Source organism: Conger conger, chromosome 12 (assembly GCF_963514075.1).
Source record: "Conger conger chromosome 12, fConCon1.1, whole genome shotgun sequence".
In the NCBI taxonomy this organism is placed as follows: domain Eukaryota; kingdom Metazoa; phylum Chordata; class Actinopteri; order Anguilliformes; family Congridae; genus Conger; species Conger conger.
The window spans coordinates 20,121,460-20,133,214 of NC_083771.1; the positions used below are offsets into that span (position 1 = coordinate 20,121,460).

An 11,755-nucleotide genomic window follows, 5' to 3' on the forward strand; every position below is an offset into this window, starting at 1 on the left:
TGCGTTTCAGCCGCTGATCAGATCCTGTTTATCTCCTCTGGCAGGTTTGGTCGATGAGATCACCACCGGTGGCTTGAGGCGCCTGGGCTCGATCCCTCCCGCTGGATTCCCTCTGAAAGCGGCTGACAGAGCCCCCCCATCACCCCCGCCCCCCACCCCCTCAGCTCAACATGCTGATCAAGGAGTACCGCATCCCCATGCCCATGAGCGTGGAGGAGTACCGCATCGCCCAGCTCTACATGATACAGGTGAGTTAGCACGTTAGCGCATCACCCAGCTCTACATGATACAGGTGAGTAAAGTTAGCACGTTAGCACATGGCCCTGCTTTACATGATACAGGTGAGTAACATTAGCACGTTAGCGCATCACCCAGATCTACATGATGCCGCTGAGTACAGTTAGCACATTAGCACATCGCCCTGCTTTACATGATACAGGTGAGTAACATTAGCACGTTAGCGCATCACCCAGATCTACATGATGCAGCTGAGTACCATTAGCACGTTAGCGCATCGCCCAGCTCTGCATGATACAGGTGAATTAAGTTAACACATTAGCACATCGCCCAGCTTTACATGATGCAGGTGAGTAAAGTTAGCACGTTAGCACATGGCCCTGCTTTACATGATACAGGTGAGTAACATTAGCACGTTAGCACGTTCATGTAAATATTTTGTTGTCAGGGATAGTTTTCAATGTTTTTTCCAGCATCTGAAGGGTTAAAGTAATCAAACAGAGGTGTAACCCAGGGCTGGCACAGACAGACAGACGCACAAACATATAGACAGACTGTCATGTCCTGCTACATGTATGTACGTTAGCAGATTAGCATGTTTTTGCACTTATGGAAAGAGTTTGTTGCGGGGAGGGGGGAAAACTCCCCTTTGTGTTGGAACCTAGTTTATGAAAGATTACTTTGAACTGTGTTGCCACATAATAAAGCTCATTTCTAGGTACACTGTGATTAAAAAACCAGGAGTAATCCTGGAGATTACTGCCGATTAAACTGCCACCAAATGTTTACTGCAGTACAAAAGAGCCCAGTGTTGTGTTTGCTGTTGGTTTCTCCTCCAGATGTCTGTGTGTATGTGTATGTGTGGTGTGCGTGTGTGTGTATGGTGTGTGGACATGTGTGTATGTGTGTGTGTGTGTGGGTGTGTGGTGTGGTGTGCGTGTGTGTGTGGAACATGTACCGTAGTGCTGAGTAGACGGTGTGTGTGTGTGTATGTATGTGTGGAACCTGTACCATTGTGCTGAGTACACCTTGTGTGTGTGTATGTGTGGAACATGTACCGTGGTACAGTAGACCATGTGTTTATGTGTGTGTGTGTATGGTGTGTGCATGTGTGTATGGTGTGTGGTGTGCGTGTGTGTGTGGTGTGTGGTACAGTGGACCGTGTGGTGTGTGTGTGTGTATGTGTGGTGTGTGGTACAGTGGACCGTGTGTGTGTGTGTGTGTGTGGTGTCTGTGTGTGTGTGTGTGTGTGTGGTGTCCGTGTCTGTGTGAGTGTGTGTGTGTGTGTGTTTGTGTGTGTCTGTGCGTGTGTGCGTGTGTGTGTGTGTGTGTGTGCGTGTGTGTGGTACAGTGGCCTTGTTTGTGCAGGCGGTACAGGAACAGCGTTAGCGCTGGGCGGAGCTGCATTGGCACACTCATCCTCTCTAATGGCATTAGGCCTTTTCCCACGGGCCTGAAGAGCCATCTGGGACAGCTGGAGGGCGGGGCCGGAGCCCAGGGACACGCTCAGTGCTCGGCTGCCCTGCCCTGCGCTCCCCCTCCGACCTTTCAAACAATAGTCACGACCGCTGCTAAAGATGATTCCTCATATCCCAGCTTACAGAAATAGTGACATTGTGTGTGTGTGTGGTGTGAGTGTGAGTGCGTGCATGCGTGCGTGCGTGTGCGTGTGTGTGTAATGCTCTGCATGCTCGACTACACATGAGCTCCATTGTGTGCCATTGCCGGCGTCAATGCTAAGCCGCTGAGTGTAAGCTGCATATGAGGGGGGGTTAATGTGCAGGAATGATCCGCAGGTGAAAGATGGCAGTTCAGTTCAGCGCCTCTCTGGGTGCCACGGCTACTGGTGACATCACCAGAGCGTACCGCGTGAGAGAGGCAGCCTGGTCACTGACGTGGCAGTGTTGCCTTGGCAACCCTACGGCACTCGCCTTCCCCGATAGGGGGTGTGGGGAGGGGGCAGGGGGGCGTAGAGGACTGTGAGGAGAGAATCTTGGTGTACCGAAACGCACACGGACGTTCCCTGTCCCGCTTCGGAAGCTTGCCCGGCGCTCCTGGCTCGGTGTGGAGCGTTCCAACGGCTCTCCTCATGGACCGACCTTTCGGCCATGCTGCTGAGGGGAGTGGGGCGGGGATGACGGTTCGGGGGGGTGTCCAGGAAGCACCCAGAGGGGGCGATGAGTCATAGAGGGCAGGGGAGGAGGGGAAGCTGGGAAGGGCTCCTGCCACAGTGGAGGACCAGATCCTCCTGCTCTCTGTGTTTCTATTCTGCATTTCACACGCCCTCGTCACTGCAGAGAGTCTCCGTTTCAGGTGCTGGGGTGAGGCCCCCCCACGTCTCTCTCTGTGCACCAGGCGAATCGGCGCTAATCGATGCCTAATTTGCGACAAGATAACGCGTGCGCGGTTCGCTGAGCGGCGGGGCGTCTCCGTTTACGCCGTAGCGGTTAGCGCATCCGCTCCTGTGCGTCACACCCGTCACATGCCCCTAACGAGCCAATCACCGAGCGGAACGAAGGCCCGCAGAAATCTGCAGACCACACAGAGCGGCGTGGTGACTGATGGCCCACCTTTCAAACTCATTTCTGTCTCCTGCAAAAAGTCTTGTAGCTCGTAGTCAAAACATGAACTTTGACTCGCGTGCTTGAAATGCCAGTTGCGACCTGGACTGTGCAGAGTGTGGCAGTGTTGTGGTGATATCACCAGAACTGGGTCTGACGACTCTTACCACAGTAAATAAACCTGACACCTTAACTCTTTTCGTTACACCAGTTGACAATCTTAATTTCGCAAAAAAGCAGAACCAAAATAATTCTTTCATATGACTACATTCTAGGCTGGTAACGTTATGTAGACAATTCTCAGGGACCAGCAGGAGAATGTAAAGGGTTTTTCAGATACGTATCCGACCTGTATACGACGTCTGAAAGCCTGCAGGAGAATGTAAAGAGTTTTTCAGATGCATATACGACCTGTATACGACGTCTGAAAGCCTGCAGGAGAATGCCATATGTGCGATACAAGAGGGCCAAATTAAATCAATCAATAAGCAGGTTGTGGAGGAGGCGAAATAGAAGAACCTTTTTTTTCTCCCTCCCTCCTCTAATTCCATCATTTCATCTCGCTTTTTTTTGTGTGCCTTTGTTTTGCGGTCGGGAGTGTAAATCTTCAGCCTGGAGGAGCTGATTGATGCAGGCCAGCACCCTGCCCTATGCTGGCTGTCAGAGGGGTAATGAAGTGGTGTGCGCTGCTGCCGGGGGAAGGTGGGGTGGGGGTAGGTGGTCTCCAGTGGCCTGTGCTGTGTCCGGCCTGCAGACCTGCTCGGTGCTGAGAGGAGCTCTGCGGCTAATGAATCGCCTGCCCGTATAATGGAGGCGGGAGGAGGGGGGGAGGAGGGGGGGGGGGGCTGTCGTGACTAAGTCGCACTCTGGCCTGCTTTCCATTCGCGGGTGCTGCCCCAGTCCCATTGCATGCTGGGAGGCCCGGCCCGGGGGGCTGGTAAGACTGCGCGGGGTGTCCTTAAAGAGCAGTCAAACCTTTCTGTGCGGTTCCTGAGAAACAGTCCTGTTCTCCATGACATCACGCCCCAGGGCTGGTTTCAAGTCCAAAGTCCGCGATTGGCTGTCGAGCAGACTACAACATGCCGCGATTGGCTGTCGAGCAGACTACAGCATGCCGTGATTGGTGGTCTTTTGGAAGCCTTTGGTTTCCACTGTTTACATCTCCCCTCGGGCAGGGAATGTTCCTACCTTCCCACCACCGAGAAGAGTCCTCTCTTTGACACAGTTTTAGCTTTAAGCCCTCAGAGGCCAACTGTCCACTGAAGATGATGGTGTTTTCTGCCTGTAACTGGATGCCATTCATGAGTTCAGATTGGCCATGATACGCATTTGTGAGAACATTATGCGCTTATGGCATTATATTACATTAGTTTACATTCACTACACAGGCGTTGTTATGTGACTGCGAGCCCTATTACAGTTCAGTCCATAAATATTTAAACTGTGGTACAAATTCTGTTCTTTTGGCTCTGTACTCCAGCACAATGGATTTGAAATAAAACATGGATATGAGGTTAAAGTGCAGACTGTCACCTTAAATTTGGGGGTATTTGCATCCATTTTGGATGATCCGTGTAGGAATTACATCCCTTTTTAAATACAGTCTCCCCATTTTAGAGGACCAAGGAATGAATGATAACAAAGCTCCATTGATTTACTGCCTCAGTGAAGTTAAACTGCGTACTTAAACCCTTTTATTCACCTCATCCACGTTGTCCTTCTCTCTCTCTCTGTCTGTCTCTCCCTCCCTCCGACTGTCTGTCTCATCTCTCCTCTCCAAATCTCTCTGTCTCTAGCTTTCCATCTCTCTCTCCGTCTCTCACTCTGTCTCTGTCTCTCCCTCCCTCTGACTGTCTGTCTCATCTCTCCAAATCTCTCTCTCTTTCTCTCACTCTATCTCTCCTGTGCCTTTGTTTCTGGCTTGGGAGGGTCATGTGTGACACCCTTAGCTCTGCAGGAGTCTGGGTTTATCTGAAGCCTTTAAGTAAATCTTCTCCCTGTTATCAGACTGTCTGGCTGCTGGGTGACCCTGTCCCTGCTCCTGACGGGGGGAACTGTGTGTGCCCATCTGTCTGCTGGACCCCCGGTTTGGGACCGGTCACGCTGTGCAGAGTGACTGAGCTTTGTCTGGTGAACCTATCACATCCCCCTCAAAAAACACAAACCCCACCTTCCGGTCCTCTTGGTTGGCTCAATTGCACCAGGCAAGATCGCTCGAGCACACGCAAAAGTATTTGAATCCAAATCAATTACGTCTTTGACCCAGGTCTGCCTCTGCAAAGGCTTCCAGCTGATAATGGGAGGTCAGATGTTCTGTGGTGGAGCAGCCTTGGGGCCTCCAGGGATAGGAGGCGGTGGATCAGATCCGGGAACAGCGTATTCTTTAGAGTCACCTTCGTCCGCTATCGTCTCACTGCGGGCGGGGCCGGTAATGTGAAATGTGCTTTTAGGACGGGGACGGCGGGCGTTCTGCGGTGTAATTCAGCACCGGAACCTCCTGCAGTTAAGGAGCAGAGAGGCTGGGAGGATCCGAGGAGCTGAGTGTGTGGTGGACGTCCATCAGCAGGCCCGCTGCTGAAGTGTGCTGGCAGGGCAGGCCGAGGTCCGGCCGGCGGAGTGTGTGGCTTACGGGAGCACTGAGGAGTGAGGGACACTTTGCTATCCCGATTCGGTGGGCCATTGGTGTTATAGCGGCGCAGAGCTTGGCTCGGAAAACTGCCCCGGTGAAGGGCAATCAATCTCCCCTGCTGGGGCAAAATGTGAGCAGGAGGGGCAGGAGCAGTTTTTGGAGAGAGCACAAGGTACCCCCCCCCCCCCCCCCCCTCTCCCCTCGAGTTTGACTTTCCAGATGACTTTGCCGCTGCTCCGTTCCATCCGGCCGTGGGGATGTGCTGAGCTCGGCGTTTTCCTGTACGACGGGGGGGGGGGGGGATGAGTCATCGCGAAACCTCACCCCAGCTGAAACCGCCCAGTCATCCCAATCCCGCCGACATGACGCAGCACTCCTGTCCTCTGGGAGGAGGCGTGAGGCCCAATTAGATTCCCCCCAGTCCTGCCCAGTCCTGCCCAGGCTTTCACCCCGGCCCGTCTCTTCACCTGCTGATTTCACTAATGAACACACCTTCAGCGGGAGCGTGACGAGTGAAGCCAGCTGGTGTAGTGATGGGACCCTGCCTGCTCTCCTGGGGCACATGATTGGGCCGCCCTGCTATAGCGCGGTTTCTCAGTGTCACCGCGCTAACGACGCAGCGCTGCTAACTGTGCCCGCCAGCGCCCTCAGGGGGATCGGAGGACTGCCAGATTGGTCTGGTGCCATTTCTGCCATCGCTCTTGTTTGTTTTGGCTTGTGGAGAACTGGTATGTGTTTTCATGATTCGGCTTGTGCTCTTCTGCATACCACTGTTGTGGTTATTTGCGTTGCCGTCACCTTCCTGTCAGCTTTGACCAGTCTGGCCCTTCTCCTCTGACCTCTTGACCATGTTTGCATGCTTTTATGCATTTAGTTGCTGCCACATGATGGGCTGATATTTATATATTTACATTAACAAGCTGGTGTACAGGTCTACCTAATAAAGTGCTCACTGAGTGTATAATTCCCATATGCAGCCCGGGCATAGCCTAACAAAGGCGAACGACGCAGGGGAAATGGTTGCATAATGAATTCCCTGTGGCTCTGCCCCCTCCCCCTGCAGAAGAAGAGCCGGGAGGAGACGTGCGGGGAGGGCAGCGGCGTGGAGATCCTGGAGAACCGGCCGTACACAGACGGGCCGGGCGGGGCGGGGCAGTACACACACAAGGTGTACCACATCGGCATGCACATCCCCAGCTGGTTCCGCTCCATCCTGCCCAAAGCTGCCCTGCGCGTGGAGGAGGAGTCCTGGAACGCCTACCCCTACACCCGCACACGGTGAGACCCCCAACGCTGCCCCCTACACCCCAACACTGACCCCGATACCCCAACACTGCCCCTATACCCCAATACTGACCCCTACACCCGCACACGGTGAGACCCCCAACGCTGCCCCCTACACCCCAACACTGCCCCTACACCCCAACACTGACCCCTATACCCCAACACTGCCCCTATACCCCAATACTGACCCCTACACCCGCACACGGTGAGAGACCTGAACCCCACCCCTACACCCCAAACACTTTCCCATACACCCACACACGGTGAGAGACCTGAACCCCACCCCTACACCCCAAACACTTTCCCGTACACCCACACACGGTGAGAGACCTGAACCCCACCCCTACACCACAAACACGCCCTGTATACAATTTCCTGAACTGTCTCATCAAAGACCGTGATCGAAATTGCTTGGCAGCATACACAAAAACATATGTGAGGTATGTGAGGTGTGTGAGGTGCTTTATTGGTGCCACCCCTTGGTTTCACACATATTCAGTGATTTACTAAAGGCATGTAGCCGGGCATTTTGCATGTTTTCCAAATAAAGAAGCACAGATTGTGCGCACACAGGCGTACTAGAATGGACATGTTCCTCTAACCTGAGCTATTTGCTCTCAGTCTGGGCAGAAGTAGCGCTTGTGAAATGGCTGGAAAACATGTCCGCAATCACTGTTCTTTTGGGCTTTTTTTTCTGTTTTAAAATGACTATTGTCAGCGCGGCCGGTAGTAATTTATTGCAGCGCAGTGCAATTGAATTTGGGGTGCTGTGAGCAGCCTTGCTGAGGATGGTGTTTGAACAGCTCTGCTGCACACACTCTGTCCTGCTCTGCTGGGCGCACACGGACCACAACCTCCGACCCCCGCTGACACCAAGCCGACTGTCGCACCCCCAGCAGCAGCACATGCAGATGTGAGGGACCTGAACTTGTTCCGTCCGTCACTGACTTGTTTGAACCGATCAAAAGGTTTCGCTCCCTACGGCAGCACTCAACGATGAGCGGAAGTCAGCCGATCACTGACGTCACACAGCAGCCCCACCTGTTTGTGGAGTGCTGAAACCTCACTCCCTGCATAAGCGCATGTGCTAAATGAATGTGGTAACTACAGGCCCGCTTACGCTCACCCTGCTCCTGTCCCCGCAGGTACACCTGCCCCTTCGTGGAGAAGTTCTCCATCGACATCGAGACGTACTACAAGCCTGACACGGGGAACCAGGTGGACGTCTTCAACTTGTCGACTGCCGACCGCAGGCAGAGGACGCTAGGTGAGCTCACGGCCGCCGTCTTCTCCGAGGCCTCCCGCGCGGGCGAGCCCAAGTGCATGGTGGGAGATCTGAGGCCCTGGCGCAGGCCTGGTCCAGGGGTCTGCGTTTTAATCAGCAGTGGAAGTGGTTCATTACTGCAGCTGATTACCCAGTTCACCCGTATCGCCTGCTTTCTCCAGCTGTCACCAGCTGCTGATTTTCAAGTGAAAACAAAAACCCTTTTCATCCTCTGTGCTGAACAGTGTGTGTGACTGACACTGTGTGTGTAGCTGGAGGCGTGTGTGTGTGTGTAGCTGGCTGTATGTGTATGGTTGACGGTGTGTGTATGGCTGGCAGTATGTGTGTGTAGCTGGCGGTGTGTGTGTGTGTGTGGCTGCAAAGCACATGCATGTCTGTGCTTTCCTGAGTCGATAGCAGAGGCTGCAGCAATGAGTCCGTACCAAGCTGGGGAAGGAAAATAAAAAAATTCCTGTAAAAACTGTGTTTTTCTGTGTGTGTCACCCTGGCCCAGACCCCATCGACATCGTCAAGGACCCCATCGCCCCCCATGAGTACCTGGCGGAGGAAGACCCCAAACTCTACAGGTCTGAGAAGACCAAGCGGGGACCTCTGACGGACGACTGGATCCAGGACTTCGAGGCTGACCCGGGGAAGGTGCCCATCATGTGCGCCTACAAGCTGTGCAAGGTGGAGTTCCGCTACTGGGGCATGCAGTCCAAGATCGAGCGCTTCATCCACGACGTCGGTGCGTAACCCGGGCGGGGGGAATGTGCTTTAACCCTTTACACTCGCGCTACTCAACTCCTGGTCCTGCGTGAAGTCTGGTGGTCTAGTGCATGGTGGGAACAAACACCTGCAGGACGTGGAGTTGAGTAGCGCTGCTTGACACAACCGTTAAATCCTGTCTAAAGGTCCTTTTGTAAAGCACTATTTATTTTACCGTTTTGCATTTTAATAACATGGTTCTTTGAAATTCTAACTCTAAAGAGTTAAAGCATTTCAGATATGTTAAACTCGGACAAAGTGGTGGAGCTTCCAGTCACTCCAGTGCTTTTGAACCAATTGTATTTTGCTGTGGAGAGTAAAACCTTTTGACTGGTTCAAGAAGTTAGTGATTGACAGCTCATTGTAGCCCCAGCCATTTGCTGTTATGTGGTTCATGACGACTCTGTCTGTCATTACTGTGTGAGGGTGGGTGTGGGGGTGGGGTATCGTTACTGTGTGATGGTGGGTGTGGGGGTGAGATATCTCCAGTGAAGGACACAGTTAATTGTCTGAATAGAGGACGAGTGACATTAGAGGGAATATTTACGTGGATTCCAGTCAGCTGTGACTGGATATTGGTTCAGGCATAGTTACTAAGCAGGTGTAAATTGCTTGTTTGCAGTATTAGGGTAAGGTTGAGTCCAATATGGGTGAATTGTACTCAGAGTTGATTTAACATGGAATATTATGGAATACCATGGACATGCAAGAACCATTAAAAATAGGTCAACCTTAAGATGTATTTTAGTCTTACATTTAGTCTATTTCTATATGCTATATCTTATTTCTTTTTTTTTGCTAAATAGCACTAAAATTTTGCCAATGAGGTGAGACAGTTTGACTAATATATGAAGATTTGCCAGTGGGGTAAGAAAATTTCCCTTGTCAAATAAATAGTCACTTAAACTGTGGATATTTTCTAATTGAGAGAGAAAAAAGATTTGAAGTGTCATTACGAGAAGAGGATGCTTGTTTAGTGTATCTCCATGGAGCACTGTGGCTTGTGGGTTGCTGTGGGTGAGGGGCCCTGGTACATGCCGGTCCCTGTGTTCTCCATAGTGCTGTGGCTTGTGGGTAGCTGTGGGTGAGGAGCCCTGGTACATGCTGGTCCCTGTGTTTGCACAGGCTCTGGACCCGATGCTGTCCTTATCTCTCCCCAGCGTAGGGCCCTGTCAGGTGGACCCGTGGCCATATGGTGCAGAGGGGTACCTCTCTAATCATTAACCAGCTCTTAATGAAAGCCTCTTAATGCTGTCAGAAGCACCAGGCCCCGGAAAAAACGGCGGGACAAATTAATTTCCTCGCCACGCGCTCCGTGTCTGATTGGGTTAATCTCTTACAGGGAGGTAACGATGTTTGTTTACTCGCCGGTGGACGTGTTCGGAGACGAGCCGCCTGACTGCCGCCCTTGGCCGCGGCTCTCCTAGTTTGTACATAATTTGCATTTCGCCAGCAGCCGCCCCTGCCCTGCTCCAGTCAAACTGCCCAAGTGAAGCCTGGGGGCTGGGCCTGGCCTGTGCTTCAATCAGAGACCTCCGAGGAACACTTAGCCACTTAGCACTTAACACTTAGCTGTGTTAGTGTTTTACTGGCTGACTGAGGTGTTAGTGAGAGAGTAGTAGGCGCTCTTCCCTCCCGTAGGACACCAGGGCTGCTCAACTCCAGGCCCTGCAGGCCGTAGTGTCGGCAGGCGCCGACCAGCTCGTCGGGAGAAGTTAGGGGTTAGGTGACTTGACTCCAGCTCGTTGGGAGAGGTTAGGGGTTAGGTGACTTGACTCCAGCTCGTTGGGAGAGGTTAGGGGTTAGGTGACTTGACTCCAGCTCGTCGGGAGAGGTTAGGGGTTAGGTGACTTGACTCCAGCTCGTTGGGAGAGGTTAGGGGTTAGGTGACTTGACTCCAGCTCGTTGGGAGAGGTTAGGGGTTAGGTGAATTGACTCCAGCTCGTCGGGAGAAGTTAGGGGTTAGGTGAATTGACTCCAGCTCGTCGGGAGAAGTTAGGGGTTAGGTGACTTAACTCCAGCTTGTGAGGAGAGGTTAGGGGTTAGGTGAGTTGCTCAAGGACACTTTCACACTTAAACACTTTTGGCCCAGAGGGCTGGGTTCGAGCCAGCAACTCTGGCACTTTTAGAGAGAAGGGGTGTTAACCTCAGTGTCCTTACCAAATTTCCACTGAAATTCGCTCTCTATATCTGCTCACCTAATCACCTGCTCTACCGGATTGGCTGTACAGTCCCTTGTACACGATCCCCGCCCACCCAAAACACACTCCCTGCTTCACCCCTGCTGTGAGTTCATCAGCCTGAAGAACCAGGTTTGACTTCACCAAAAAATGTCGGACGACAACGTTCCGATCGTGAACAGACTGAACAATTCCCTCTATTTCTTCCATCTTTTGGCTCTCTGACCAAACTTTCCCGAGCTCAATCACGCTGAAGCCTGTCAGCTCTTTCTCTCTCTTACAGCAGCACATTACAGCACATTAGATTACTGCCACTTAGCCAATGCCCTCTTATCTCCTGTCCAGCAGCCACTTAACAGAGTACACAAGAGCTTACGGTAAGTTAAGGCAGCTCCACAGCAGAATCTTTTGCCAGGTATTCAGCCCCTGCCTTTCATCCCCCCGCTGTGCTGCTGAAGTCCAGAAGGTTCCTCACAATGCAGAATGTCCGTAGCAGGGTTGCCCTCGGTAACGACCCTTAGTGACCTTTCAAAAGGCTCAGTGGCGGGGAGACGGTATTAAGTCGGCTGAGCTGATTATCCGGTGGGGTTATTGGATCTGTGGCAGGACTGGAGCAGCGCATTTATCTTATATTCAATTCACTTTGATTTAATTTTATTTGTATAGTGCTTTTTGCAGAAGGCTGTCACAAAGACGCCTTGTAGAGCAGTAAAAAAGGGCAAACACCAGGCATGAACCCTCAAATAGCGAGCACACAAGGTAAAAACGACATGACCGTGTAAAAGTGGGAACACACAGGCACAGGGAGCACTTCTGTGCGTTTCCTCTTGGT

The 11,755-nt window shown here is 52.3% G+C and overlaps 1 protein-coding gene across 3 annotated transcripts in view; it reads left to right on the plus strand.

Moving 5' to 3' along the window:
* Window positions 1–11,755, plus strand: part of LOC133141770 (membrane-associated phosphatidylinositol transfer protein 2-like) — an 81,744-nt gene that overhangs the window by 38,676 nt on the left and 31,313 nt on the right. For 2 of the 3 annotated variants that reach the window (XM_061262486.1, XM_061262488.1), the window contains exons 3-6: window positions 45–248; window positions 6,491–6,705; window positions 7,857–7,978; window positions 8,490–8,723. In XM_061262486.1, the coding sequence (XP_061118470.1) occupies window positions 171–248; window positions 6,491–6,705; window positions 7,857–7,978; window positions 8,490–8,723 (649 nt within the window). In that variant the 5' untranslated portion in view covers window positions 45–170. Of the gene's footprint in view, window positions 1–44; window positions 249–278; window positions 293–6,490; window positions 6,706–7,856; window positions 7,979–8,489; window positions 8,724–11,755 lie in introns of those variants that run through there. The other variant, XM_061262487.1, reaches the window with a different exon arrangement.